This window comes from Salmo salar, chromosome 12, assembly GCF_965601325.2.
Source record: "Salmo salar chromosome 12, fSalSal1, whole genome shotgun sequence".
In the NCBI taxonomy this organism is placed as follows: domain Eukaryota; kingdom Metazoa; phylum Chordata; class Actinopteri; order Salmoniformes; family Salmonidae; genus Salmo; species Salmo salar.
Window position 1 is genome coordinate 6,436,054 of NC_138302.1, and position 26,420 is coordinate 6,462,473.

The 26,420-nt window shown below is 42.6% G+C and overlaps 3 protein-coding genes across 3 annotated transcripts; all 3 read right to left on the bottom strand.

Annotated features, from left to right (window-relative positions):
* Nucleotides 1-5,799: 5,799 nt before the first annotated feature.
* Nucleotides 5,800-9,371, bottom strand: LOC145850172 (uncharacterized). The gene is made up of 2 exons (XM_014130613.3): nt 8,864-9,371; nt 5,800-6,713 (listed from the first exon to the last, which is right to left on the bottom strand). The coding sequence occupies exons 1-2, from the start codon at nt 9,177-9,179 to the stop codon at nt 5,971-5,973; spliced, it is 1,059 nt and encodes a 352-aa protein (XP_013986088.2). The 5' UTR covers nt 9,180-9,371; the 3' UTR covers nt 5,800-5,970.
* Nucleotides 9,372-11,621: 2,250 nt separating this feature from the next.
* Nucleotides 11,622-17,278, bottom strand: LOC106564507 (uncharacterized). The gene is made up of 2 exons (XM_014130630.3): nt 16,786-17,278; nt 11,622-14,152 (listed from the first exon to the last, which is right to left on the bottom strand). Exons 1-2 carry the CDS (start codon nt 17,069-17,071, stop codon nt 12,990-12,992), a joined length of 1,449 nt encoding a protein of 482 aa, XP_013986105.3. The 5' UTR covers nt 17,072-17,278; the 3' UTR covers nt 11,622-12,989.
* Nucleotides 17,279-24,782: 7,504 nt separating this feature from the next.
* On the bottom strand, nt 24,783-25,722 carry LOC145859383 (uncharacterized). Its single transcript, XM_082958501.1, has one exon. It carries the CDS (start codon nt 25,587-25,589, stop codon nt 24,966-24,968), a length of 624 nt encoding a protein of 207 aa, XP_082814627.1. The 5' UTR covers nt 25,590-25,722; the 3' UTR covers nt 24,783-24,965.
* Nucleotides 25,723-26,420: the final 698 nt, after the last annotated feature.

The following is a 26,420-nucleotide window of genomic DNA, read 5'->3' on the forward strand; positions in this document are numbered from 1 at the left end:
AGTATTTCAATCAATGTCAAAAGCTGCATTTTATCCATTGGTAATACTGTTTTGTTGGTGGCCCACTCTTTGATGGTAAACATCTTACACTGTGGCTTTAAAGGGATACTGCGAGATTCTGGTACCTAGTGTTAGCACATTGACTCATCTGTGTGGAAGCACCTGCTTTCAATGTATACTGAACAAAAATATAAACGCAACATTCAACAATTTGAAAGATTTTACTGATTTACAATTCATAGAAGGAAATCAGTCAATTTAAATAAATGTATTAGGCCCTAATCTATGGATTTCACATGACTGGACAGGGGCGCAGCCATGGGTGGGCCTGGGAGGGCATTGGCCCACCCACTGGGGAGCCAGGCCTGCAGGAGTAGCCTTTCCTGCAGGAGTAGCCAGATGTGGAGGTCCTTCCTGGCCATAAGCAAACAAGAAAATGCTCATCCAGAAGCAGCGCTCCAAGTGGCCGGGGACTTTAATGCAGGCAAACTTAAATCTGTTTTACCTCATTTCTACCAGCATGTCACATGTGCAACCAGAGGAAAAATAACTCTGGACCACCTATACTCCACACACAGAGATGCATACAAAGCTCTCCCTACAAATATCCTGACCATAATTCTATTCTCCTGATTCCTGCTTACAAGCAAAAACTAAAGCAGGAAGTACCAGTGACTCGCTCAATACGGAAGTGGTCAGATGAAGCGGATGCTATGCTACAGGACTGTTTTGCTGGCACAGACTGGAATAAGTTCCGGGATTCATTCAATGGCACTGAGGAGTATACCACCTCAGTCACCGGCTTCATCAATAAGTGCATCGATGAAGTAATCCCCACAGTGACCTTGCATACATATCCCAACCAGAAGCCATGGATTACAGACAACATCCGCACCTAGCTAAAGGCTAGCTTTCGCTTTCAAGGCGCAGGAAACTAATCCAGACGCTTATAAGAAATCCTGCTATTCCCTCAAACGAACCATCAAACAGGCAAAGCGTCAATACAGGATTAAGACTGAATCCTACTACACCGGCTCTGACGCTCGTCGGATGTGGCAGGGCTTGCAAGCTGCTTCCCAGTGATGCAAGCCTACCAGACGAGCTAAATGCCTTTTAAGCTCACTTCGAAGCAACACTGAAGCATGCATGAGAGCACCAGCTGTTCCGGACAACAGTGTGATCACGCTCTCCGTAGCCGATGTGAGCAAGACCTTTAAACAGGTCAACATTCACAAGGCCGCGAGGCCAGACAGATTACCGGGACGTGTACTCGGCGCATGCGTGGACCACCTGGCAAGTGTTTTCACTGAAATGTTCAACATCTCCCTGACTGAGTCTGTAATACCTACATGTTTCACGCAGACCACCATAGTCCCTGTGCCCATGAAGGCGAAGGTAACCTGCCTAAATTACTACCGCTCCGTAGCACTCACGTCTGTAGCCATGCTGATCCTCAACACGGGGGCCCCTCTAAAACAGAAAATGAACTAAATTCAATTGATATCAATCAACATAAGAATATGTTGAAGGCTAGCTGTATTGGGTGCAGATGACTGAACAGCTCATTTTTGTGTCTGTGTCTGCAGGTATACAGACGAGGAGGCATACAAAGGTATGTCAGTTGATATTGGTATGTTATGCAGATCACATTTACCATCTTCCACCCTAACCTCTTCATTGAATATCCCATAGGCCTCTACATTATGGACAAGGTACAGTACAAGTCAAATGTTTGGACACACCTACTCATTCAATAATTTTTACTATTTTCTACATTGTAGAATAGTGAAGACATCAAAACTGAAAAAAAACACATATGGAATCATGTAGTAACCAAAACTGTTAAACAAATCAAAATATATTTTATATTCTTCAAAATTACCCACCCTTTGCCTTGGCGACAGCTTTGCACACTCTTGGCATTCTCAAATCAATTTTTTTTGGTCACATACCCATGGTTAGCAGATGTTATTGCGAGTGTAGCGAAATGCTTGTAGTGTAGCGAAATGCTTGTGACGCGAGCCTTCTCTCAATCAGCTTCATGATGTAGTCACCTGGAATGCATTTCAAATAACAGGTGTGCCCTGTTAAAAGATACTTTGTGGAATTTATTTTCTTCTTAATGGATTTGAGCCAATCAGCTAACACACCTGACTCCAATAATCAACTAATCATGATCTTCAGTTAAAAATGCAATTAGTTTTAATCAGGTGTGTTTGCTGGGGATGGGGGAAAAGTGTGACACCAATCAGGCCCTCGAGGATTGGAATTGCCCAAGCCTGTAATCCAGCAGAACAACCAAACTCTACAGTAGGATACAACAGACCTTTGATCTAAGAACAACCAAGCCCTACAGTAGGATACAACAGACCTTTGATCTAAGAACAACCAAGCCCTACAGTAGGATACAACAGACCTTTGATCTAAGAACAACCAAGCCCTACAGTAGGATACAACAGACCTTTGATCTAGAACAACCAAGCCCTACAGTAGGATACAACAGACCTTTGATCTAGAACAACCAAGCCCTACAGTAGGATACAACAGACCTTGATCTAGAACAACCAAGCCCTACAGTAGGATACAACAGACCTTGATCTAAGAACAACCAAGCCCTACAGTAGGATACAACAGACCTTTGATCTAAGAACAACCAAGCCCTACAGTAGGATACAACAGACCTTTGATCTAGAACAACCAAGCTCTACAGTAGGATACAACAGACCTTTGATCTAGAACAACCAAGCCCTACAGTAGGATACAACAGACCTTTGATCTAGAACAACCAAGCTCTACAGTAGGATACAACAGACCTTTGATCTAAGAACAACCAAGCTCTACAGTAGGATACAACAGACCTTTGATCTAGAACAACCAAGCTCTACAGTAGGATACAACAGACCTTTGATCTAGAACAACCAAGCCCTACAGTAGGATACAACAGACCTTTGATCTAGAACAACCAAGCTCTACAGTAGGATACAACAGACCTTTGATCTAAGAACAACCAAGCCCTACAGTAGGATACAACAGACCTTTGATCTAGAACAACCAAGCCCTACAGTAGGATACAACAGACCTTTGATCTAGAACAACCAAGCTCTACAGTAGGATACAACAGACCTTCGATCTAGAACAACCAAGCTCTACAGTAGGATACATAACTTTGAGAGTACACTTTATTGAAGAGGAGTTTCAGTTGAAAGGTCGGTGCTTGCAAACATCATAGGCTACTTCCCCGGAGACCACAGGGAGAAAACATGTCTCTGAGGTTGAGAGAAGCTTTAGCCGCCTGGAGCCCGAATGAGGAGCAGCCAGTGTGATAGGGTTGAGAGAAGCTTTAGTCGCCTGGAGCCTGAATGAGGAGGAGCCAGTGTGATAGGGTTGAGAGAAGCTTTAGCCGCCTGGAGCCTGAATGAGGAGCAGCCAGTGTGATAGGGTTGAGAGAAGCTTTAGCCGCCTGGAGCCTGAATGAGGAGCAGCCAGTGTGATAGGGTTGAGAGAACCTTTCGTCGCCTTGAGCCTGAATGATGAGGAGCTAGTGTGATATGGTTGAGAGAAGCTTTAGCCGCCTGGAGCCTGAATGAGGAGGAGCCAGTGTGATAGGGTTGAGAGAAGCTTTAGCCGCCTGGAGCCTGAATGAGGAGCAGCCAGTGTGTATAACGATCACGATAACAAAAAGGTTAAAAGCCATCACATTGAATTACTGGACCAGACTCTAATGTTTTGGACACAGGCTGCACCTTGCAATCGGTAGGCTACAATTTACGTGTCTTTAAGGCACTTTGACTCATAATTTAAATTAGAATAATGATTGAACCTACACACAATTACACAATCAATACGCTTCTTATTCCATCTACAGCCTATGGCTGCCTCAATGAATAATTAACTTAGCATACTTAAGAACTCGCTATGGTAACAAAGGAAATAAGCCCCACAGTGGAGGTGTCAGAGAATTACACGGTTATCAAAACATCACACCAGGGTCACGCCTACATGAAACACAGCCCTTAATAAGGATCGGACCCCTTTTTTTCAATTTCCTCCAAAAAATGACCCAAATCGAACTGCCTGTCGCTCAGGACCTGAAGCAAGGATATGCATATTCTTCATACCATTTGAAAAGGAAACACTTTGAAGTTTGTGGAAATGTGAAATGAATGTAGGAGACTATAACGCATTAGATTTAGTAAAATATAATAAAGATAAAAATATATATATATTTTTTTGCATCATCATATTTTAAATGCAAGAGAAAGGCCATTGTGTACTATTCCAGGTTAGGCGCAATTTAGATTTTGGCCACTAGATGGCAGCAGTGTATGTGCAAAGTCTTAGACTGATTCAATGAACCATTGCATTTCTGTTCAAAATGTTGTATCAAGGCTGCCCAAATGTGCCTAATTGGTTTATTAATTCATTTTCAAGTTCATAACTGTACACTCTCCTCAAACAATAGCATGGTATTCTTTCACTGTAATAGCTACTGTAAAATGGACAGTGCAGTTAGAGTAACAAGAATGTAATCTTTCTGCCAATATCAGATGTGTCTATGTCCTGGGAAATGTTCTTGTTACTTACAATATCATGCTAATCACACTAGCCTACGCTAGCTCAACCGTCTAGAGGGCGGGACACTGATCCCGTGTTGGTTTAAAAGTTCTTTAAAAATCCCCTATGGGAAAAATGAATGGTGGATAAACGATTGTAACATAAACGTCCCGTCCACTAGATTATTACGTCACAATGGCAGTATTGCCGGAAAGACACACATCGCCATCTGCTGCCAAAGCAGCACCTACTCTTCCTGGGGTCGAGCAAAATGAAGGCAGTTTATACAATTTTAAAAACCTTACAATATATTCACAACACACTATGTGCCCTCAGGCCCCTACTCCACCACTACCACATATCTACAGTACTAAATCCATGTGTATGTATAGTGTGTGTGTTATTGTGTGTGTGTTATTGTGTGTGTGGGTGTGTGTGTGTGTGTGTGTGTGTGTGTGTGTGTGTGTGTGTGTGAGTATATGCATGTGTCTGAGCCAATGTTTGAGTTGCTTCACAGTCCCCGCTGTTCCATAAGGTGTTTTTTTATCTGTTTTTTAAATCTAATTTTACTGCCTGTGTCAGTTACTTGATGTGGAATAGAGTTCCATGCTCAATTTGCACATTATTTATTACAAGTTTTAGTTGAGGTTTAGGTTTAGTGAGTGTTTTGTTCCAAATACAATACTTTTTGTTTTAGAAATATTTATGGGAAACTTATTCCTTGCCACCCACTCTGAAACTAACTGCAGCTCTTTGTTGAGTGTTGCAGTAATTTCAGTCGCTGTAGTAGCTGACGTGTATAGTGTTGAGTCATCCGCATACATAGACACTCTGACTTTACTCAAAGTCAGTGGCATGTCGTTAGTAAAAATTGAAAAAAGCAAGGGGCCTAAACAGCTACCCTGGGGAATTCCTGAATCTAACTGGATTATATTTGATTTTCCATTAAAGAACACCCTCCATGTTATGTCAGACAAGTAACTCTTTATCCACATTATAGCAGGGGGTGTAAAGCCATAACACATATGTTTTTCCATCAGCAGACTATGATCGATAATGTCAAAAGCAGCATTGAAGTCTAACAAGACAGTCCCCTGTTGATCAGAACAGATTTGTAATGAGTGAGTATTTAAAACGAAGTTAACAAACATATCACAATATGCAGCTGGGACTATACTGCTCCGACATGGTGTAACAATGCATCATGTAGATGTACAGTACCAGTCAAACGTTTGGACACGCCTACTCATTCAAAGGGTTTTATTTATTTTTACTATTTTCTACATTGTAGAAAAATAGTGAAGACATCAAACTATGAAATAACACATACGGAATCATGTAGTAACCAAAAAAAGTATAAAACAAATCAAAATATATTTTATATTTAGATTCTTCAAAGTAGACACCCTTTACTGTTCAGCAGCCTACATCCTTATCTCCTGTGTGTATTCTCTCATGTCTTCTCATGTGACCTAACTGGTTAAAACTCTTTCCACACTGGGAGCAGTGATGAGGCTTCTCTCCTGTGTGCGTCCTCTCATGTCTTCTCATGTGACCCAACCAGGCAAAACTCTTTTCACATTGGGAGCAGTGGTAAGCCTTCTCCTCTGTGTGTATTATCTCATGCTGTTTCAGTTGTCCTTTCAACTTAAAACTCTTTCCACACTGGGAGCAGTGATGAGGCTTCTCCCCTGTGTGTATTCTATCATGTATTTTCAGGCTCGCTAACAATGAAAAATTATTTCCACACTTAGAGCATTGGAAACGTTTATCTCGCTTCTCCCCGGTGTGTATTCTCTCATGCTCTTTTAGGTATTCTTTCCGGTTAAAACTCTTTCCACACTGGGAGCAGTGATGAGGTTTTTCTCCTGTGTGTGTCATCTCATGTCTTTTCAGGCACCCTGATGAGAAAAAACTCTTTCCACACTGGGAGCAGTGATGAGGCTTTTCCCCTGTGTGTATCCTCTCATGTCTTTTCATGCTTGCTAACAAGGAAAAACACTTTCCACACTGGAAGCATTGGAAAGGCTTCTCCCCTGTGTGTATTCTCTCATGTCGTTTCAGACACCTTAACTGGTTAAAAATCATTCCACAGTGGGAGCAGTGGTGTCGTCTTGCTGGTTTGGACGTCTCTGGTTCCTCCGAGTCTGGTCTTTCTCCTACCAAAGACAGTGTTTATTTAAATAGAGACCTGAATGAAACCTCCACATGATACAACTGTCTTGCTAGGAGGTTGAATCCAAATCACATCCCCCAATAACCATAGTTTCCAAAAAATGTCTAATTTAAAAGAATCTTGGTGTAATTTGAAAATCAAAAGATATAGAGTTCAAACTAGAATCTTGCTCTCATGGAATGTCATGTTTATAGGCTGAGCAGAGCTATATAATAATAGATCATGTCATGTTACAGGCTGAGCAGAGCTCTATAATAATAGATAATGTCATGTTACAGGCTGAGTAGAGCTCTATAATAATAGATAATGTCATGTTACAGGCTGAGCAGAGCTCTATAATAATAGATAATGTCATGTTACAGGCTGAGTAGAGCTCTATAATAATAGATAATGTCATGTTACAGGCTGAACAGAGCTCTATAATAATAGATAATGTCATGTTTTTAGGCTGAACAGAGCTCTATAATAATAGATATTGTGGACTACAGTATTTCAATCAGTGTCATAGGCTGCATTTGATCCATGGTAAACACCTTACAGATACAGCGACATTCTGGTACCTACTGTTAGTGCATAGACTACCTGTAGACTTCCAGTCATTTCACCAACGCTAGTTAGCGCCGGCTCGCGAAACATCTAACTTTAATCATGCTACACACAGAGACATAAAAATGGTTTCCACGAGTTAAATCGGACTCTGTACAAATTGCCATAATCTCACAGTATCTCTTTAACAATTCCTACATTAAAAACAACATATTCAATGTAAAACTTGATTAGAATGTCCACAGAGCGTGATTTTGGGGGGATTTTAACAAAATGTAATCCATAGAAGTGTCCTTTGGCAGAATATGGTCGTCATTAGGGGAAGGATTGTTGACATGTATTCAGGTCCAAAATGATCCGTGGGGCAGTGCTTGAGCCATCACTACAGAGCCAGGTTCGATCCCGCGTTGTGTCCAGGGAGAAAAAGTGGGTGAAAATAAAGGAAATTAACAAAGTGTTGTAACTGCCAATATAAAGGAAACCCCAACATAAAGTGTCTTGAGCGTTGGGCCCCCACAACAGCTTCAGTGTGCCTTGGTCTTTAAGGACATTAAACACTTCATGAGAATAGTTTGGAAAATACTCTTCATAACTTGAATTTGTCTTAATGCTTTTATGATATTTAAATTAGTAGGATTAGTCTTTTGGTTCCCAAAGGCAAGGAGGGATTGTTCTGATGGGCCTTGTATGCAGCATCATTTCTGTCTTTAGAATGCTTTGATCAACTGTAAGGGTTGTTCACGTCTCGTGATTTTTATACATTTGTATTGTTCCTTCTCTCTCTCATTATTACTTGAGGGTTCCCATGTTTTAGGTTATTCAGAAACAACTTCTAACTTTCTGATAAAAGCCTAGAACTCAAAAAGTACTGAGTAAAGGGTCTGAATACTTTCCCGAATGTACAGTAAACGAGTGTTTTTCCAATGTTGTAGCTGTCATATGGGCATGTTATACATTACAATGTTAATGACAATGGATTAGGGATGTACTGGTGGTGACAAATTGTTTACCATCCAATTTTACTTCAACGTTAACTAGAATATAGAATTAGCAATTATATTAACGCATATTTTAAGATGACATAAAATGGACATCGTATGGTTAGCAATGGTCATCACACTGGATTACATCCTGAAAACATATCAAGCTCATTTAGATCGTCCTGTGTGTCATGACATCATAAACACATCTTGCTTTGATCATTTAACATTTCCTAAACAGCGCCAACGTTAGGCTACTGCAGCATCACTCTACCCGTGATGTCAAAGTAATTTTTGATAAGGTACGAAAATGAACTAAACGATTTGGTATCACTTTGATTATGGAAGATTGAATACGTGTGCGTCAAACTGTTTGCTTGGAATAATTTGTAGCTGTCGTTTCTATCTGAGCATTAGAGAACACCCGGCTCAGTTTACCTCCCAGAAAACACGCGGTACCGTAAAGTGTTGTCACTTCGCTTAAAGAAATTCACCCGGAAGTTTTGCGAATGACGGCTCACCAGACCGCAGTCTTTAACACTGCACATTAGTTCAATAGTTAAAACAACTACAGAGTTTGTTCCACTGTTTTTAAAATAGTACTTACTGGTATTAATCAGATCTCCAGTCTCCTCCAACGTGACAGTAATCTCCCCCTTCTCCTTCATTCCAATAACTGCATCCTCCTCTTTCACTCTTAAAGATTCTTCCTCTTCTTTCACTGTAAATTCTTCATCTTTCACGTCTTTCTCCTCTTCTTTCACTGTAACAGCCTCACCCTCTACTTCTTTTTTAACTGTGACATCCTCCTCTTCCTTCTCCTCTTTCACAAGAACTTCTTTCTCCGTCCAACAGACCTCTTCTTCAGAACGGGGGAAGTAGCGTGAGCTCATGGTCGAGGATGATATCAAGCTAGCTAGCATTAGCCTAATGATAGTTAGCCAGATAGCTAATAACGTAAATATGAAATTAAATTGAGTAACTAGTAAATACGCAGACAGTGTGTTTAAAACACTGAGGTTAATATAAACAAAAATGGCCTAAAGAGCTTCAACATTGTGGTTTTATGTTGGCTAGCACGCTACCGAGGTGGATGAATTGTTGTTGTAGAAAAAACATCCCGTCCACTAGATTATACGTCACGCAAGAAGCATCACCTGAAAGACTCACGTCGCCATCTGCTGACTGGAGTGGGTAACACAGTTGAACAAAAACAATATTCTGGAAAACCATGTAAACTAATAATTGTTAAATAACCAGTTATCTAACTTCTTACAGGTAATAATTTCATCTACGCAGATGTAGAAGCTGAATAGAGATTTGTACATTATGAATAAACCTGTTACGAATTAACCCTGTTATAGTAAACCCTGTTATTAATAAACCCAACCCTGTTATAGTAAACCCTGTTGTAAATAAACCCTGTTATAGTAAACCCTGTTATTAATAAACCATGTCATTAATAAACCCTATTATGATCAACCCTGTTATAGTAAACCCTGTTATTAATAAACCCAACCCTGTTATAGTAAACCCTGTTGTAAATAAACCCTGTTATAGTAAACCCTGTTGTAGTAAACCCTGTTGTAAATAAACCCTGTTGTAAATAAACCCTGTTAGTACCCGTACCCAACCCGGCCCGTGTTACCCGTTAAGTAAACCCGAACCCCCCTGTTATAGTAAACCCTGTTGTAAATAAACCCTGTTATAGTAAACCCTGTTGTAACCGGAGTAAACCCTGTTGTAAATAAACCCGTGTTACCCGTAAAAGGTAATGTGTTTTTAAAAAATCCTCTGTTGTTGTTTGTTCTTTTTTTCACATTAATAGTTTTTATCTCGGTGAGAGAGTACTATTCCTTTACAGGTGATCTGCAGTTCAAACAATAACAAAGCAGATACCCCACCACTGTTTTGGTAAAAAACTGAGTCTGGAGAAATTCAACCACTCTCAAATTCATAGAGTAATGGATGCAAGAACTGACCATCCATGATATTACAATTCTAGTTATCCATGTTTTCAGGTTAACCGTGTTCACATTATTTACAAACAATGGAGTTAAACAGGTTGGGTTCTGATGGGGTACGATAGTTGAACTAAACTCATAAGGCATTTATAAGTTTATATTCAACAAGAGTCAATGGGTATATATGATTGATTTAAAAAGTTTGAAATTTGATGTAGCAATCGCAGATTTCCCCTTTAAAGTCGCTCCGAAAAAACAAGCTCTGACTGGGAAAAAACATCTTCCAATGGTCACCGAACTTTTATTTCCAATTCTGAAACTGCTGCATCTTCCTACACCTCTGACTTTCCGACCTGAAAATCCCTGATATCATGACTTGCCCTCTCCCCCCTCCCCCGAGTTCCCAGTTTACCACAAGTTTACCTGCTTAACAGACGCAATCACTGGCACCATGCACTCCTCAGGCTATATGCTATCAATTTCTGTGGAGGGTTTGATGTGTTAGGGTTAAAAGCAGGGCTTGAACTGAGGGGATGTGTGACGATATAGTTTTAACCCTTGTTATAGTGAATGGTAAAAAGCATAGGCTACCCCTTGTTGGTTTATAAATGGTGATAAAAAAAACAAATGATCCACGGTGCTTTCTACATATTCTACTAGCCTATTGAAGGTCTTGCTCAGCCTCAACATGGGGTCATGGTAGGCATATAGGCCTATGAAAAACATTGCATTTACAATATAAAGTCAAATATCATTATCCCATTATACCATTGAAAATATGGTTGTTTTAAATGTTCCGGAACTGAGAATATTAATGGTAGGCTATGCCTGTAGCAAAAGACCACTGAAACAGTATGTGTCTATCCATTCACCGAACAGGTTAACAGATATACACGTTTGATGTTCAACGGAGGGGGAGAGTTGCATTGAATCAGGCTATTTATTTCAGTTGTGTTCTTCCGTATAACCTATAACAAAAGATTGCCGTTTTGAAAGTGCAGTAAAAGTACACTAACTGCAGTCGACTGTGGTATTTTGGATGCAGTAGTTGCAGTCAATGATATTTACTGTCTTCTGCTTTTTACGAATAAACATTAAAATCGGTAGAAAATAATAATTGGTTTAAATATTCGGGCCCTTTGAATGTTCCTTTGTTTTTCCATAAATGACTACTGCTTTATACCTGAACACGTTTTTAAAGGTGACATCAGTAATGGCAAGAGAGAAAAAAGAAGAAACTCCCACAATTAAAAGTATCGGCCTCAAGGCCTCAGTCAGAGCTTTTGGGACTTTTTTAAATTAGCACCCGTATTTAGACATAGCCCCACCCACGTCCGTTCCACGCATCAAATGGGGTCGGAGTCCAGGGAAAACAAGCCTCATTAAAGAAGTGCTACCAAATATAACAATGTACATTTTATTAATATTCTAATCCAGTGTGAACATAGAACTTAATAAACACGTCTGTAAAACAACAACGAGGACATCGACCCACTAAGCAAGTTTTCATAAATCATTGGGTACAGTGCAGGAAGAAAACGTCAGAGTCGGCTGAAGTGGTGGCATTAGTTCATGTTCACATTTACAACACAACATGGGCATTTCATCATTAAGACCTTTAGGGAATAATGTCTGGAGGGTGAAAAGACCAAAACATTCTCTTATACTCAGTGTTATTTATATCACCTCCCCTGTCTGATATCTAGACTTTCTCTACACCACAAAATCTAAAAAAGGTAGAAATGTCATGTTTTTGGTCATTCAAATGTTCTTGTCCTTTCTTCTGGTCGAACAATTATGTTCACTAATTCTCTGTTTGAGAGACAGAGGTTTTACCAACATAACACAGCCCACAACATAACACAACTCCTCCACATGGGTGGAGGAGCACATAATAATGCCATTTATTTGGAACCGTGTTTCCTGTATGTGCGTGGCATATTGTTGCGCTGTGCGCAGCCTCTGCATTTATATCTGCCTTTGACTTTTGGACAGACCTACTGATTGAAAGGTTTTTCTTTATTTTTAGTATTTTCTACATTGTAGAATAATGGTAAAGACATCAACACTATAAAATAACAGATATGGAATCATGTAGTAACCAGAAAAGTGTTAAACAAATCAAAATATATTTTAGATTCTTCGAAATAGCCAGCCTTTGCCTTGATGACTCAACCAGCTTCATGAGGTTGTCACCTGGAATGCATTTCAATTAACAGGTGTGCCTTGATAAAAGTTGATTTGTGGAATTTCTTTCCTTCTTAATGCATTTGAGCCAATCAGTTGTGTTGTGACAAGGTAGGGGTGGTATACAGAAGATAGCCCTATTTGGTAAAAGACCAAGTCCATATTATGGCAAGAACAGCCCAAATTAGCAAAGAGAAAAGACAGTCCATCATTACTTTAAGACATGAAGGTCAGTGAATCCGGAAACATTACAACAACTTAAAGGAAAAGAGAAAAATCAGAACAATTCTCAGTCAAAAACAACAGTGAGAACAAAGCCTCTGTATTCTCTCATGTGATTTCAGGTCCTCTAACACTACACAGCCCATTCAAATAAGAAAAGCATGATGATGAGTTGGTTATTTGAATCAGCTGTGCATTGGGCACAAACCAAAATCCTGCACCCAGAAAACAAATCCACAAACACAATCCTTTATAAAACATGCAGGAGGGAAAACACTGGAAAGTCAAGACATATTCAGAGTCTCTGGGGCCTACTGTCCCACCATGTATTGGACCTTCATCTGTCCTATGTCTCACTGTTCAGCAGCCTACATCCTTATCTCCTGTGTGTATTCTCTCATGTCTTCTCATGTGTCTTAACTGGGTAAAATGCTTTCCACACTGGGAACAGTGATGAGGCTTCTCTCCTGTGTGTATCCTCTCATGTCTTCTCAGGTCCCCTATCCAGGCAAAACTCTTTTCACATTGGGAGCAGTGGTAGGGCTTCTCCCCTGTGTGTATTCTCTCGTGCTGTTTCAGTTGTCCTTTCAGCTTAAAACTCTTTCCACACTGGGAGCAGTGATAAGGCTTCTCTCTTGTGTGTGTCCTCTCATGTCTTTTCAGGCTCGGTAACAAGGAAAAACTCTTTCCACACTGGGAGCAGTGGAAATGCTTCTCTCGCTTCTCCCCTGTGTGTATTCTCTCATGCACTCTCAGGTATTCTTTAAGGTTAAAACTCTTTCCACACTGGGAGCAGTGATGAGTCTTATTTCCTGTATGTGTCCTCTCATGTCTTTTCAGGCTCGCTAACAAGGAAAAACTCTTTCCACACTGGGAGCATTGGAAAGGTTTATCGCCTGTGTGTGTCCTCTCATGTCTTTTCAGGCACCCTGATGAGGAAAATCTCTTTACACACAGGGAGCAGGGGTAAGGCTTCTCCATTGTGTGCAGTATCTTATGCTCTTTCAGGCTTCCTAACTGGGTATATCTCTTTCCACACTGGGAGCAGTAGTAAGGCTTCTCTCCTGTGTGTATTCTCTCGTGTATTTTCAGGCTCCCTATATCTGTAAAACTGTTTTCACACTGGGAGCAGTGGTAAGACTTCTCCCTTGTGTGATTTATCTCGTGTATTTTCAAGCTCCCCAACACGGTAAAACTCTTTTCGCAAAGGGAGCAGCGATAAGGCTTCTCCGCTGTGTGCAAAGTCTTGTGGCCTTTCAGGTCCCATAACTGGTTAAAACTCTTTCCACAGTGGGAGCAGTGGTACGGCTTTTCTCCGGTATGTATTCTCTCATGCCGCTTCAAGTTTCCTAACTGGTTAAAACCTTTTCCACACTTGGAGCAGTGGTACGGCTTCTCTCCTGTGTGTATTCTCTCATGTGTTTTCATGTCCCCTAACTGGTTAAAACCCTTTCCACAGTGGGAGCAGTGGTGTCGTCTTAATGGTTTGGACGTCTCTGGTTCCTCTGAGTCTGGTCTTTCTCCTGCAAAAGACAGTGTTTATTTAAATAGAGACCTGAATGAAACCTCCACTACTCTCTTGCGAGGAGGTTGAATTCAAATCAGATCCCTCAATATTATTATTTGACCCTGCTGGTCATCTATGATCGTTTGAACATCTTGGCCATGTACTGTTATAATCTCCACCCGGCCCAACCAGAAGAGGACTGGCCACCCCTCAGAGCCTGGTTCCTCTCTAGGTTTCTTCCTAGATTCCTGCCTTTCTAGAGAGTTTTTCCTAGCCCCCGTGCTTCTACATCTGCATTGCTTGCTGTTTGGCGTTTAAGGCTGGGTTTCTGTATGAATAAATGTGATTGAATAACCCGAGGCCAGATTACAAAGAAAATATAATTTAAAAGAATCTTGGTGTAATTTGAATAAGTAGGAGTAATTTTTTACTTTTCCAAAAGCTGAAGGTTGACTGAAAATTACTTGCATTGCTACAGGAAGGACGAGAGGAATCATGACATTGACAAACTATATTTAGTGGAGCCAAATCTTTTAGCACATTCCAACTCTAGTGGAGCTGTGGCACGAAAGAGCTGTGTAGTAGCCTAGGCCTATCTGGTTATCTGGGGTAGTAATGAGCTGTGTAGTAGCCAAGGCCTATCTGGTTATCTGGGGTAGTAACGAGCTGTGTAGTAGCCAAGGCCTATCTGGTTATCTGGGGTAGTAACGAGCTGTGTAGTAGCCAAGGCCTATCTGGTTATCTGGGGTAGTAACGAGCTGTGTAGTAGCCAAGGCCTATCTGGTTATCTGGGGTAGTAACGAGCTGTGTAGTAGCCAAGGCCTATCTGGTTATCTGGGGTAGTAACGAGCTGTGTAGTAGCCAAGGCCTATCTGGTTATCTGGGGTAGTAACGAGCTGTGTAGTAGCCAAGGCCTATCTGGTTATCTGGGGTAGTAACGAGCTGTGTAGTAGCCAAGGCCTATCTGGTTATCTGGGGTAGTAACGAGCTGTGTAGTAGCCAAGGCCTATCTGGTTATCTGGGGTAGTAACGAGCTGTGTAGTAGCCAAGGCCTATCTGGTTATCTAATAGACCTAGGCCAGCAACACATAATTGATTTCCTCAGCTTTCCTCAGCTGTAGCCTCAGTTTGCTTTTCACTCCTCATAGAATTTTTCCATCTTGGTATTGTTTTCTCAATCTCACTTCTTGTGGTCTAACATATTTGTCATTCCAAATATATATGTGATTGACAATAGCATAGAATCAGACTTTCCAAATTATTCCCATTTAAAAGCTGCAACACTAGGACTTTAAACACGTCATTAGAATAGTTTGGAAAATACTCTTCATAACTTGAATTTGTCTTAATCCTGTTATGATATTTAAATTGGTAGGGTTTGTTTTTTTGGTCGTTTGGTTCCAATTGGGGAGGGGGGGGGGGGGGGCTTGCATGCATCATTTCTGTCTTTATAATGCTTTCTTATAAAGGTTTGTTAAAATTTCTCATGTGATTTTTATATCTTGCTATTGTTCCTTCTCTCTCTCATTATTACTTCAGGCATCCAATGATTTAGGTTATTCGAAAACAACTAACTTTCTGATCAAGCCTAGAACCCTGTTAGATGTATTCATTGTTTGATCATGAAATAGCGCAGCATGAGAAATCTAACCTGCATTTAACTGAGTGTCTTAATAGGCCAAGTCGTATCACCACCCCCAGGTGGTGAAGGTAGGAAACAACACATCCACTCCGCTGAGCCTCAACACTGGATCAACCGGAGAGAGAACAGAACATGTGGGCAATAAGACACCCTAGTGTCCACTATAAAAACAGTTTTCAGCTATTGGCCCAGATCATCCAATGTTCAAGAGAGAAAATAATCATTTCTGACTGGATATTTTGCACTGTTTTATGACTTTTCCACATTTTGTTACATTACAGCCTTGTTCTAAAATGGATTACATTTATTTTACTCCGATTTTTATTCTACACACAATACCCCACAATGACAAAGCGAAAACAGGTTTGTATACATTTTTTGCAAATGTATAAAAAAAAATCTGGTACTGATTTGCATAAGTGTTCAGACCCTTTACTCAGTAATTGATGAAGCAGACTCACTCTACCCGTGATATCAAAGTCATTTTGTTCAGGTCGGCAGGTAGCCCAGTGGGGCGGTTAGATCATTGGACCAGTAAATCCCTGAGCTGACAAGGTAAAAATCTGTCGTTCTGCCTCTGAACAAGGCAGCACTGTTCCTAGACCGTCATTGAAAATAAGATTTTGTTCTTAACTGACTTGCCTAGTTAAATAAAGGTACAATTTAAAAAATAAAAAGGTGCGAAAATGAACTAAACGATTTGGTATCATTTTGATTATGGGAGATTGAATAAACGTACGTGAAACTGTTTGCGTGGAATAATTTGTAGCTGTCGTTTCTATCTGAGTATTAGAGAACACCCGGCTCAGTTTACCTCCCAGAAAACACGCGGTACCGTAAGGTGTTGTCTATCCACTTAAGAAAATTCTGGTGGAAACAGAAGCGTGGGTGGCTTGACCGCCTTTTGCGAATGACGGCTCACCAGACCGCAGTCTTTAACACTGCACATTAGTTCAATAGTTCAACAACTACAGAGTTTGTTCCACTGTTTTTAAAATAGTACTTACTGGTGTTAATCAGATCTCCAGTGTCCTCCAACGTGACAGTAATCTCCCCCTCCTCCTTCATTCCAATAACTGCATCCTCCTCTTTCACTCTTAAAGATTCTTCCTCTTCTTTCACTGTAAATTCTTCATCTTTCACGTCTTTCTCCTCTTCTTTCACTGTAACAGCCTCACCCTCTACTTCTTTTTTAACTGTGACATCCTCCTCTTCCTTCTCCTCTTTCACAAGAACTTCTTTCTCCGTCCAACAGACCTCTTCTTCAGAACGGGGGAAGTAGCGTGAGCTCATGGTCGAGGATGATATCAAGTTAGTTAGCGTTAGCCTAATGATACTTAGCCAGATAGCTAATAACGTAAACGATATAGAGTAAATACGCAGACAATGTGTTTAAAACACTGAGGTTAATACATACAAAAATGGCCTAAAGAGCTTCAACGTTGTGGTTTTATGTTGGCTAGCACGCTACCGAGGTGGATGAATTGTTGTTGTAGAAAAAACATCCCGTCCACTACATTAAACGTCACGCAAGAAGCGTCACCTGAAAGACTCACGTCGCCATCTGCTGACTGGAGTGGGTAACACAGTTGAACAAAAACAATATTCTGGAAAACCATGTAAACTAATAATTGTTAAATAACCAGTTCTCTTACTTCTTACAGATAAAAAGTTCCTCTACGCAGATGTAGAATCTGAATAGAAATGTGTACATTATGAATAAACCCTGTTATGATCAACCCTGTTATAGTATACCCTGTTATAGTAAACCCTGTTATAAATAAACCCTGTTATTAATAAACCCAGTTATTAATAAACCCAGTTATAATCAACCCTGTTATTAATAAACCCTGTTATTAATAAACCCAACCCTGTTATAGTAAACCCTGTTATAGTAAAGCCTGTTATAGTAAACCCTGTTATGGTAAAGCCTGTTATGGTAAAGCCTGTTATAGTAAACCCTGTTATATTAAACCCTGTTATAGTAAACCCTGTTATAGTAAACCCTGTTATAGTAAACCCTGTTATAGTAAAGCCTGTTATAGTAAACCCTGTTATAGTAAACCCTGTTATATTAAACCCTGTTATAGTAAACCCTGTTATAGTAAACCATGTTATAGTAAACCCTGTTATAAAAGGTCATGTGTAAAAACAAATCCTCACCCTCAATTCAAACAATAACAAAGCGGATACCCCACCCGTTTTGGTAAAAAGCTGAGGCTGAAGAAATACAACCACTCTCAAATTCATAGAGAAATGGATACAAGAACTGACCATCCATGATATTACAATTCTAGTTTATCCATGTTTTCATGCGAACAGTGTTAAGATTGTTTACAAACAATGGAGTTAAACAGGCTTGTTGGGTTCTGATGTACAACATTTCAACTGAGCTCATTGGGAAGATCAAGAATGCTGTATCCCACAAAGGAGCACTGCTGGGTCGGCAGCAAGAACAACTCTTACAAATATCAGGGACCCTCCATGCACTTGCCGACTTGCTCCACAGTTCAACCACAACCCAGGAGGAGCCAATGCCCAAGTCTCATCACCCAGTGCTACAGGCGTCACCGCTGAAAGTGGGTGGACAACTGAGGAACTGGTCACCGCTTTCCACCAGGGTCTATCTAACTCCATGAAGGATGATCTGGCCTCTCGGGAACTGGGAAAGGACCTTGAGTCCCTGATAACGATGGAAATCAGGATTGACAACCGCCTTCGAGAACGCGTGAGACGGCACCTTTTTGACGCCACCCCAGTATCCAGGTTTCCTGACCACCCCAAGCCCCCCGGGCCCAGCATCGCAACAAATAATCTGCTCAGACCCCAACCAAGGAGCATCAAAAGGAGTGCTATAAATTCTCAGACAACCCAAAGATTCCTAGATGGCCTTCCAGACTCCCTCCACCTACACAAGGACGTCACAGTACAAAAATCAGTTAACCACCTAACTAAGGAACTCAATTTAACCTTGCGTAATACCCTAGATGCAGTCGCACCCCTAAAAACAAAAAACATTTGTCATAAGAAATTAGCTCCCTGGTATACAGAAAATACCCGAGCTCTGAAGCAAGCTTCCAGAATATTGGAAGAGAAATGGCGCTACACCAAACTGGAAGTCTTCCGACTAGCTTGGAAAGACAGTACTGTGCAGTATCGAAGAGCCCTCACTGCTGCTCAATCATCCTATTTTTCCAACTTAATTGAGGAAAATAACAACAATCCAAAATGTATTTTTGATACTGTCGCAAAGTTAACTAAAAAGCAGCATTCCCCAAGAGAGGGTGGCTTTCACTTCAGCAGTGATATATTCATGGACTTCTTTGACGAAAAGATAATGATCATCAGAAAGCAAATTACGGACTCCTCTTTAAATCTGCGCATTCCTCCAAAGCTCAGTTGTCCTGAGTCTGCACAACACTGCCAGGACCTAGGATCAAGGGAGACACTCAAGTTTTTTAATACTATATCTCTTGACACATTGATGAAAATAATCATTGCCTCTAAACCTTCAAGCTGCATACTGGACCCTATTCCAACTAAACTACTGAAAGAGCTGCTTCCTGTGCTTGGCCCTCCTATGTTGAACATAATAAACGGCTCTCTATCCACCGGATGTGTACCAAACTCACTAAAAGTGGCAGTAATAAAGCCTCTTGAAAAAGCCAAACCTTGACCAAGAAAATATAAAAAACTAATCAGCCTATATCGAATCTTCCATTCCTCTCAAAAAAATTGTTTAAAAGCTGTTGCGCTGCAACTCACTGCCTTCCTGAAGACAAACAATGTATACGAAATGCTTCAGTCTGGTTTTAGACCCCATCATAGCACTGAGACTGCACTTGTGAAGGTGGTAAATTACCTTTTAATGACATCAGAATGAGGCTCTGCATCTGTCCTCGTGCTCCTAGACCTTAATGCTGCTTTTGATACCATCGATCACCACATTCTTTTGGAGAGATTGGAAACCCAAATTGGTCATTCGGAAACATAATGTTAACTTTCACTGCTATGCGGACGACACACAGCTGTACATTTCGATGAAACATGGTGTAGCCCCAAAATTGCTCTCCCTGGAAGTCTGTGTTTCAGACATAAGGAAGTGGATGGTGGCAAATGTTCTACTTTTAAACTCGGACAAAACAGAGATGCTAGTTCTAGGTCCCAAGAAACAAAGAGATATTCCGTTGAACATGACAACTATTCTTGATGATTGTACAATCATCTCAAATATAACTGTTGAAGGATCTCGGTGTTACTCTGGACCCTGATCTCTCTTTTGACAAACATATCAAGACTGTTACAAGAACAGCTTTTTCCATCTACATAACATTGCAAAAATCAAAAATGATGCAGAAAAATGTATCCATGCTTTTGTCACTTCTAGGTTAGACTACTGCCATGCTCTACTTTCCAGCTACCCGGATAAAGCACTAAATAAACTTCAGTTAGTGCTAAACACGGCTGCTAGAATCTTGACTAGAACCAAAATATTTGATCATATTACTCCAGTGCTAGCCTCTCTACACTAGCTACTTTTAAGGCTAGGGCTGAATTCATGGTTTTACTGCTAACCTACAAAGCATTACATGGGCTTGCTCCTACCTATCTTTCCGATTTGGTCCTGCCCTACATACCTACACGTACGCTACGGTCACGAGACGCAGGCCTCCTTACTGTCCCTAGAATTTCTAAGCAAACAGCTGGAGGCAGGGCTTTCTCCTACAGAGCTCCATTTTTATGGAATGGTCTGCCTATCCATGTGAGAGACGCAGACTCGGTCTCGACCTTTAAGCCTTAATTGAAGACTCATCTCTTCAGTAGGTCCTATGATTGAGTGTAGTCTGGCCCAGGAGTGTGAAGGTGAACGGAAAAGCACTGGAGCAACGAACCGCCCTTGCGGTCTCTGCCTGGCTGGTTCCCCTCTCTCCAATGGGATTCTCTGCCTCAAACCCTATTACAGGGGCTGAAGCACTGGTTTACTGGTGCTCTTTCATGCCGTCCCTAGGAGGGTTGCACCACGAGTGGGTTGAGTCACTGACGTGATCTTCCTGTCCGGGTTGGCGCCCCCCCTTGGGTTCGTGCCATGGGGGAGATCTTGGTGGGCTATACTTGGCCTTGTCTCAGGATAGTAAGTTGGTGGTTTAAGATATCCCTCTAGTGGTGTGGGGGCTGTGCTTTGGCAAAGTGGCTGGGGTTATATCCTGCCTGTTTGGCCCTGTCCAGGGGTATTGTCGGACGGGGCCACAGTGTATCCCGACCACTCCTGTCTCAGCCTCCAGTATTTATGCTGCAATAGTTTATGACGGTGTAAGGGCTGTCGTCGTAATAAAGCCAAGGTGCAGCGGAGGATGTGTATTCATTTGGAATATTTAATAAAAATGAACCACTACAAACAAAACACTCGATAGCAACGACAGCAAACAGTCCTGTCTGGTCAATGACCGCAGTGGTGTAAAGAGGGGAGGGGGGCACAGCAAATTGTCTGGGTAGCCATTTGACTAGATGTTCAGGAGTCTTATGGCTTAGGGTTTGAAGCTGTTTAGAAGCCTCTTGGACCTAGACTTGGCGCTCCGGTACCGCTTGCCATGCAGTAGCAGAGAGAACAGTCTATGACTAGGGTGGCTGGAGTCTTTGACCATTTTTAGGGCCTTCCTCTGACACCGTGTAACGGCTGTCTGGAAGAGGGAACCAAGGTGCAGCAGAGGATGTGTTCATCATTAGAATTTTAATTCAAATAAACAAGAGAACACTACAAAATGAACAAACGACAGCAAACAGTCCTGTTAGGAAAATACTCAAAACAGAAACAATTACCCACAAAACCCAAAGGAAAAACATGCTCCTTATGTGTGACTCCCAATCAGCAGCAACGAGCTTCAGCTGTGCCTGATTGGGAGCCACACACATGGCCCAAAACAAAGAAATACCAAAACATAGAAAAAGGAACATAGAACGCCCACCCAATGTAACACCCTGGCCTAACCAAAATAAAGAACAAAAAACCCCTCTATATGGCCAGGGCGTTACAGTACCCCCCCCCCCCAAAGGTGCGGACTCCGGCCGCAAAACCTGACTCTGAAGGGGAGGATCCGGGTGGGCCCTCCTACGGCGGTGGCTCAGGTGCGGGACGTGGCCCCCGCTCCACCCTCGGCTTCGCCCACTTATGTGGCTTCCCCGGCGGGGCTGGAGGACTGGAGGGCGAACCTGGCTGCGCCCGGCTGGTGTGCGTCCCTGGCTGCGGGAGACCCACTGGAGGCCTGGTCCGTGGAGGAGGCACAGGACTGACCAGGCTGGGGAGACCCACTGGAGGCCTGGTCCGTGGAGGAGGCACAGGACTGACCAGGATGGGGAGACCCACTGGAGGCCTGGTCCGTGGAGGAGGCACAGGACTGACCAGGATGGGGAGACCCACTGGAGGTCTGGTCCGAGGAGGAGGCACAGGATAAACCGGGCTGTGGGGGAGCACTGGAGTTCTGGTACGTAGGCTATTCACCCATACTCCAGGCTGAATGCCCACTTTAGCCCGGCACGGGCAGAGCGCAGGCATAGGCCGAACTGAGCCCTCCCAGCGCCCCGGAGACACAGTGCGCAGCGCCGGTGCAGGATAGCCTGGACTGAGACAGCGCACCGGAGACCAGATGCACTGAGCTGGAACACTCCGACCTGGCTCGATGCCTACTCTCGCAAGGCACTTGTGGGGGGGTGGCCTATAGCGCACCGGGCTATGAACGCGCACTGGAGACACCGTGCGCTTCACAGCATAACACGGTGCCTGACCAGTACCACGCTGCCTCCTGTAAGCACGGGGAGTTGGCTCAGGTCTCCAACCTGACTCTGCCACACTCCCCGTGTGCCCCCCCCCAATTTTTTGGGGGGGGCTGCCTCTCGTGTCCGTCGCGCTCCCTCGGCAGGTTGTTGCAGTGGTCAAATAATTGTTCCCATGTCCAGTCAATCCTTGACTCCAAAACCTCCAGCGACCAGGATGCCATTACCTCCCGAGCACGCTGCTTCATCTCCTCCTTGTGCTGCTCCTTCCTCCGCTGCTTGGTCCGTTGTTGGTGGGTGATTCTGTAAGGGCTGTCGTCGTAATAAAACCAAGGTGCAGCGGAGGATGTGTATTCATTTTGAATATTTAATAAATATGAACCACTACAAACAAAACACTCGATAGCAACGACAACAAACAGTCCTGTCTGGTCAAAAATGAACGAAACAGAAAACAATCACCCACAAAACCCAAAGGAAAAACAGGCTACTTATGTGTGACTCCCAATCAGCAACAACGAACTACAGCTGTGCCTGATTGGGAGCCACACACAGCCAAACCAAAGAAACAAACCAACATAGAAAAATAAACATAGAACGCCCACCCAATGTAACACCCTGGCCTGACCAAAATAAAGAACAAAAAAACCCTCTCTATGGCCAGGGCGTTACAGTACCCTGGGTGGCTAGGGTCAGTCTGTTATATCTGGAGTATCTCTCCTGTCTTTTCCGGTGTCCTGTGGGAATTTAAGTATGCTGTCTAATTTTCTCTCTCTCTCTCTCTCTCTGAGGACCTGAGCCCTAGGGCCATGCCTCAGGACTACCTGGCCTGATTACTCCTTGCTGTCCCCAGTCCACCTGGTCATGCTGCTGCTCTAGTTTCAACTGTTCTGCCTGCGGCTATGGAACCCTGACCTTTACACCGGACGTGCTACTTTTTCCCATACCTGCTGTTTTCAACTCTCTAGAGACAGCAGGAGCGGTAGAGATACTCTGAATGATCGGCCATATAAAGCCAACTGACATTTACTACTGAGGTGCTGACCTGTGGCACCCTCTACAACCGCTGTGATTATTATTATTTGACCCTGCTGGTCATCTATGAACATTTGAACATCTTGGCAATGTTATGTTATAATCTCCATCCGGCACAGCCAGAAGAGGACTGGCCACCCCTCATAGCCTGCTTCCTCTCTACTAGGTTTCTTCCTAGGTTCCGGCCTTCCTAGGGAGTTTTTCCTAGCCACCGTGCTTCTACATCTGCATTGCTTGCTGTTTGGGGTTTTAGGCTGGGTTTCTGTACAGCACTTTGTGACATCAGCTGATGTAGAAGGGCTTTATAAATACATTTGATTGATTGATTGATTGATTGATTGATTGATTGATTGATTGATTGATTGATTGATTGAGGAGCCCATGCAGCTGGGACGCACACGTCTGAGCCCACAGGAACGTGACAGGCGCATGCGCGAAGGCTGCTGCCTCTACTGCTGAGGTCTCGGCCATCTCCGTGCTACATGCCCAGAGCTGACGGGAAATCCCAGGGCTCGCCAGGACGAGGAGATTATGATAAAGAATCGTTACACCCTACTACCCCTGATGTCCGCTGCCTTGGAGCTTCACCAAGCTGGACCTCCGTAACGCAACTTTGGTGGGGTAGCAGCGCCTCTCACGGCCTTAACCCGTAAGTCCCAGACCCATTTTGGCTGGACCCCCGAGGCTGACAGGGCATTCGAGGAGCTCAAGGGGACATTTCACCTCCTGATCCTACTCGTCCCTTCGTGGTAGAGGTGGACGCCTTGGACACCGGTCCTTTCACAGTGGAACAAGGGGGACAAGAGACTGCACCCATGTGCCTTTCTTTCCAAGCGGTTCTCACCAACGTAACGCAACTATGATGTAGGCAAGTCAGTCTGGGAGGCGGCTCGTGCAAAGACGTAGGTGTGTCCGTTGTTATCACGACATGTCAGTCACACATTCAAATTGCAACAGCCAGACGGTGGTAGTGTTGCAGGTTTAATTCTGGAATGAATCACCCCCCATAGGTATGTGTCTAATCGGGGGAAAGTGGTACTCGCTAAGTAAGCAGTGTGACGTTCTTTACTCGGATACATTCAAACTGACATAGCCTGCTTCATATTCAGGTAACGTAAAAAATATATATATAATTTATATGAAAAAAATAACGTATTTTTGAGTCTGCTTTATACAATTCGATTTCATGTGCCATGAACAAAATCACAATTTCGCAGTCAAAAAGTGTGGGAGCAGTATTTGTGTTCTCTATGCTTTAAGTATAATTTGATGGGATATATCCGTTTCCACATTGGAACAGTGGTAAGTCATGTATGTATTACCTCATGGTCTTTCAGTTGCCCTAACTGGTTAAAAAATATATAATTTCACAAGAGGAGCATTGCTAACGTTTCTCTATGGTGTGGATTCTTTCATGCTCTTTCAAATGCCTTAATGAGGTACAACTCTTTCCACACAGGAAGCATTTGTAAGGTTTCTCTCCTGTGTGTATTCTCTCATGCATTTTCAGGTTACCTAACCTGGTAAAACTTTTTCCGCACTGGGAGCAGTGATGAAGCTTCTCTCCTGTGTGTGTCCGCTCATGCCTTTTCATGTTGCTCAACTCTGTAAAACTCCTTTCACACAGGGAGCAGTGGAAAGGCTTCTCTCCTGTGTGTATTCTCTCATGCATTTTCAGGTTCCCTAACCTGGTAAATCTCTTTCCGCACTGGGAGCAGTGATGAGGCTTCTCTCCTGTATGTGTCCTCTCATGCATTTTCAGAGTCCCGAACTCTTTAAAATGCTTTCCACAGAGGGCGCATTGGTAAGATTTCTCTCCTGTATGTATTCTCTCATGCATTTTCAGGTACCCTAACTTGGTAAAACTCATTCCACATTGAGAGCATTGGTAACACTTCTCTCCTGTGTGTATTCTCTCATGCCTTTTCATGTTGCCTAACTCGGTAAAACTCTTTCCACACTGGGAGCAGTGATGAGGCTTCTCTCCTGTGTGTATTCTCTTATGCATTTTTAGTCTCCCTAAATCTGTAACACACTTTCCACAGAGGGAGCAGTGGAAAGGCTTTGCTCCTGTGTGTGTCCTCTCATGCCTTTTTAGTCTCCATAACTGAGTAAAAACTCTTCCCGCAGTGGGAGCAGTAGTGTCGTCTTGCTGGATTGTACGTCTCTGTCTCTGGTTCCTCTGAGTCTGGTCTTTTTCCTGCCGAAGACAGAGTGTTTATTTAAACAGAGAGACCTGAATAAAAACTAATTAAAACAGTATTGAACTTCACTGTTGTTATGCAAAAACCGTGGTATAAGCAAACATTTCTGTTCAAACAGATGTAGAAGGGTCTTAGAAAACAGTATTGGAAACAGGCTTGCATCAAAACAGTCTTATAAAATATCTACAAGAATTAGTCTGAAAAGGTATTAGAAACAGGCCTGCATCAAAACAGTCTTATAATATCTACAAGAATTAGTCTGAAAAGGGATCGGAAACAGTCTGAAAAGGGATCGGAAACAGCCTGAAAAGGGATCGGAAACAGCCTGAAAAGGGATTGGAAACAGCCTGAAAAGGGATTGGAAACAGCCTGAAAAGGGATTGGAAACAGCCTGAAAAGGGATTGGAAACAGCCTGAAAAGGGATTGGAAACAGCCTGAAAAGGGATTGGAAACAGCCTGAAAAGGGATTGGAAACAGTCTGAAAAGGTATTGGAAACAGCCTGAAAAGGGATTGGAAACAGCCTGAAAAGGGATTGGAAACAGCCTGAAAAGGGATTGGAAACAGCCTGAAAAGGGATTGGAAACAGTCTGAAAAGGTATTGGAAACAGGCTGCATCAAAACAATCATATTGAA

Excerpts from the sequence above, each read along its gene's own strand:
- LOC106564507 (XM_014130630.3), bottom strand. The coding sequence starts at position 17,071 with ATGAGCTCACGCTACTTCCCCCGTTCTGAAGAAGAGGTCTGTTGGACG. Across the intron at positions 14,153-16,785 it reads TGGAGATCTGATTAACACCA|GAGAAAGACCAGACTCAGAG; the intron begins GTAAGTACTATT and ends TGTCTTTTGCAG.
- LOC145850172 (XM_014130613.3), bottom strand. The coding sequence starts at position 9,179 with ATGCTAGCTAGCTTGATATCATCCTCGACCATGAGCTCACGCTACTTC. Across the intron at positions 6,714-8,863 it reads TGGAGATCTGATTAATACCA|GAGAAAGACCAGACTCGGAG; the intron begins GTAAGTACTATT and ends TGTCTTTGGTAG.
- LOC145859383 (XM_082958501.1), bottom strand. The coding sequence starts at position 25,589 with ATGCATAAGAGAATACACACAGGAGAGAAGCCTCATCACTGCTCCCAG.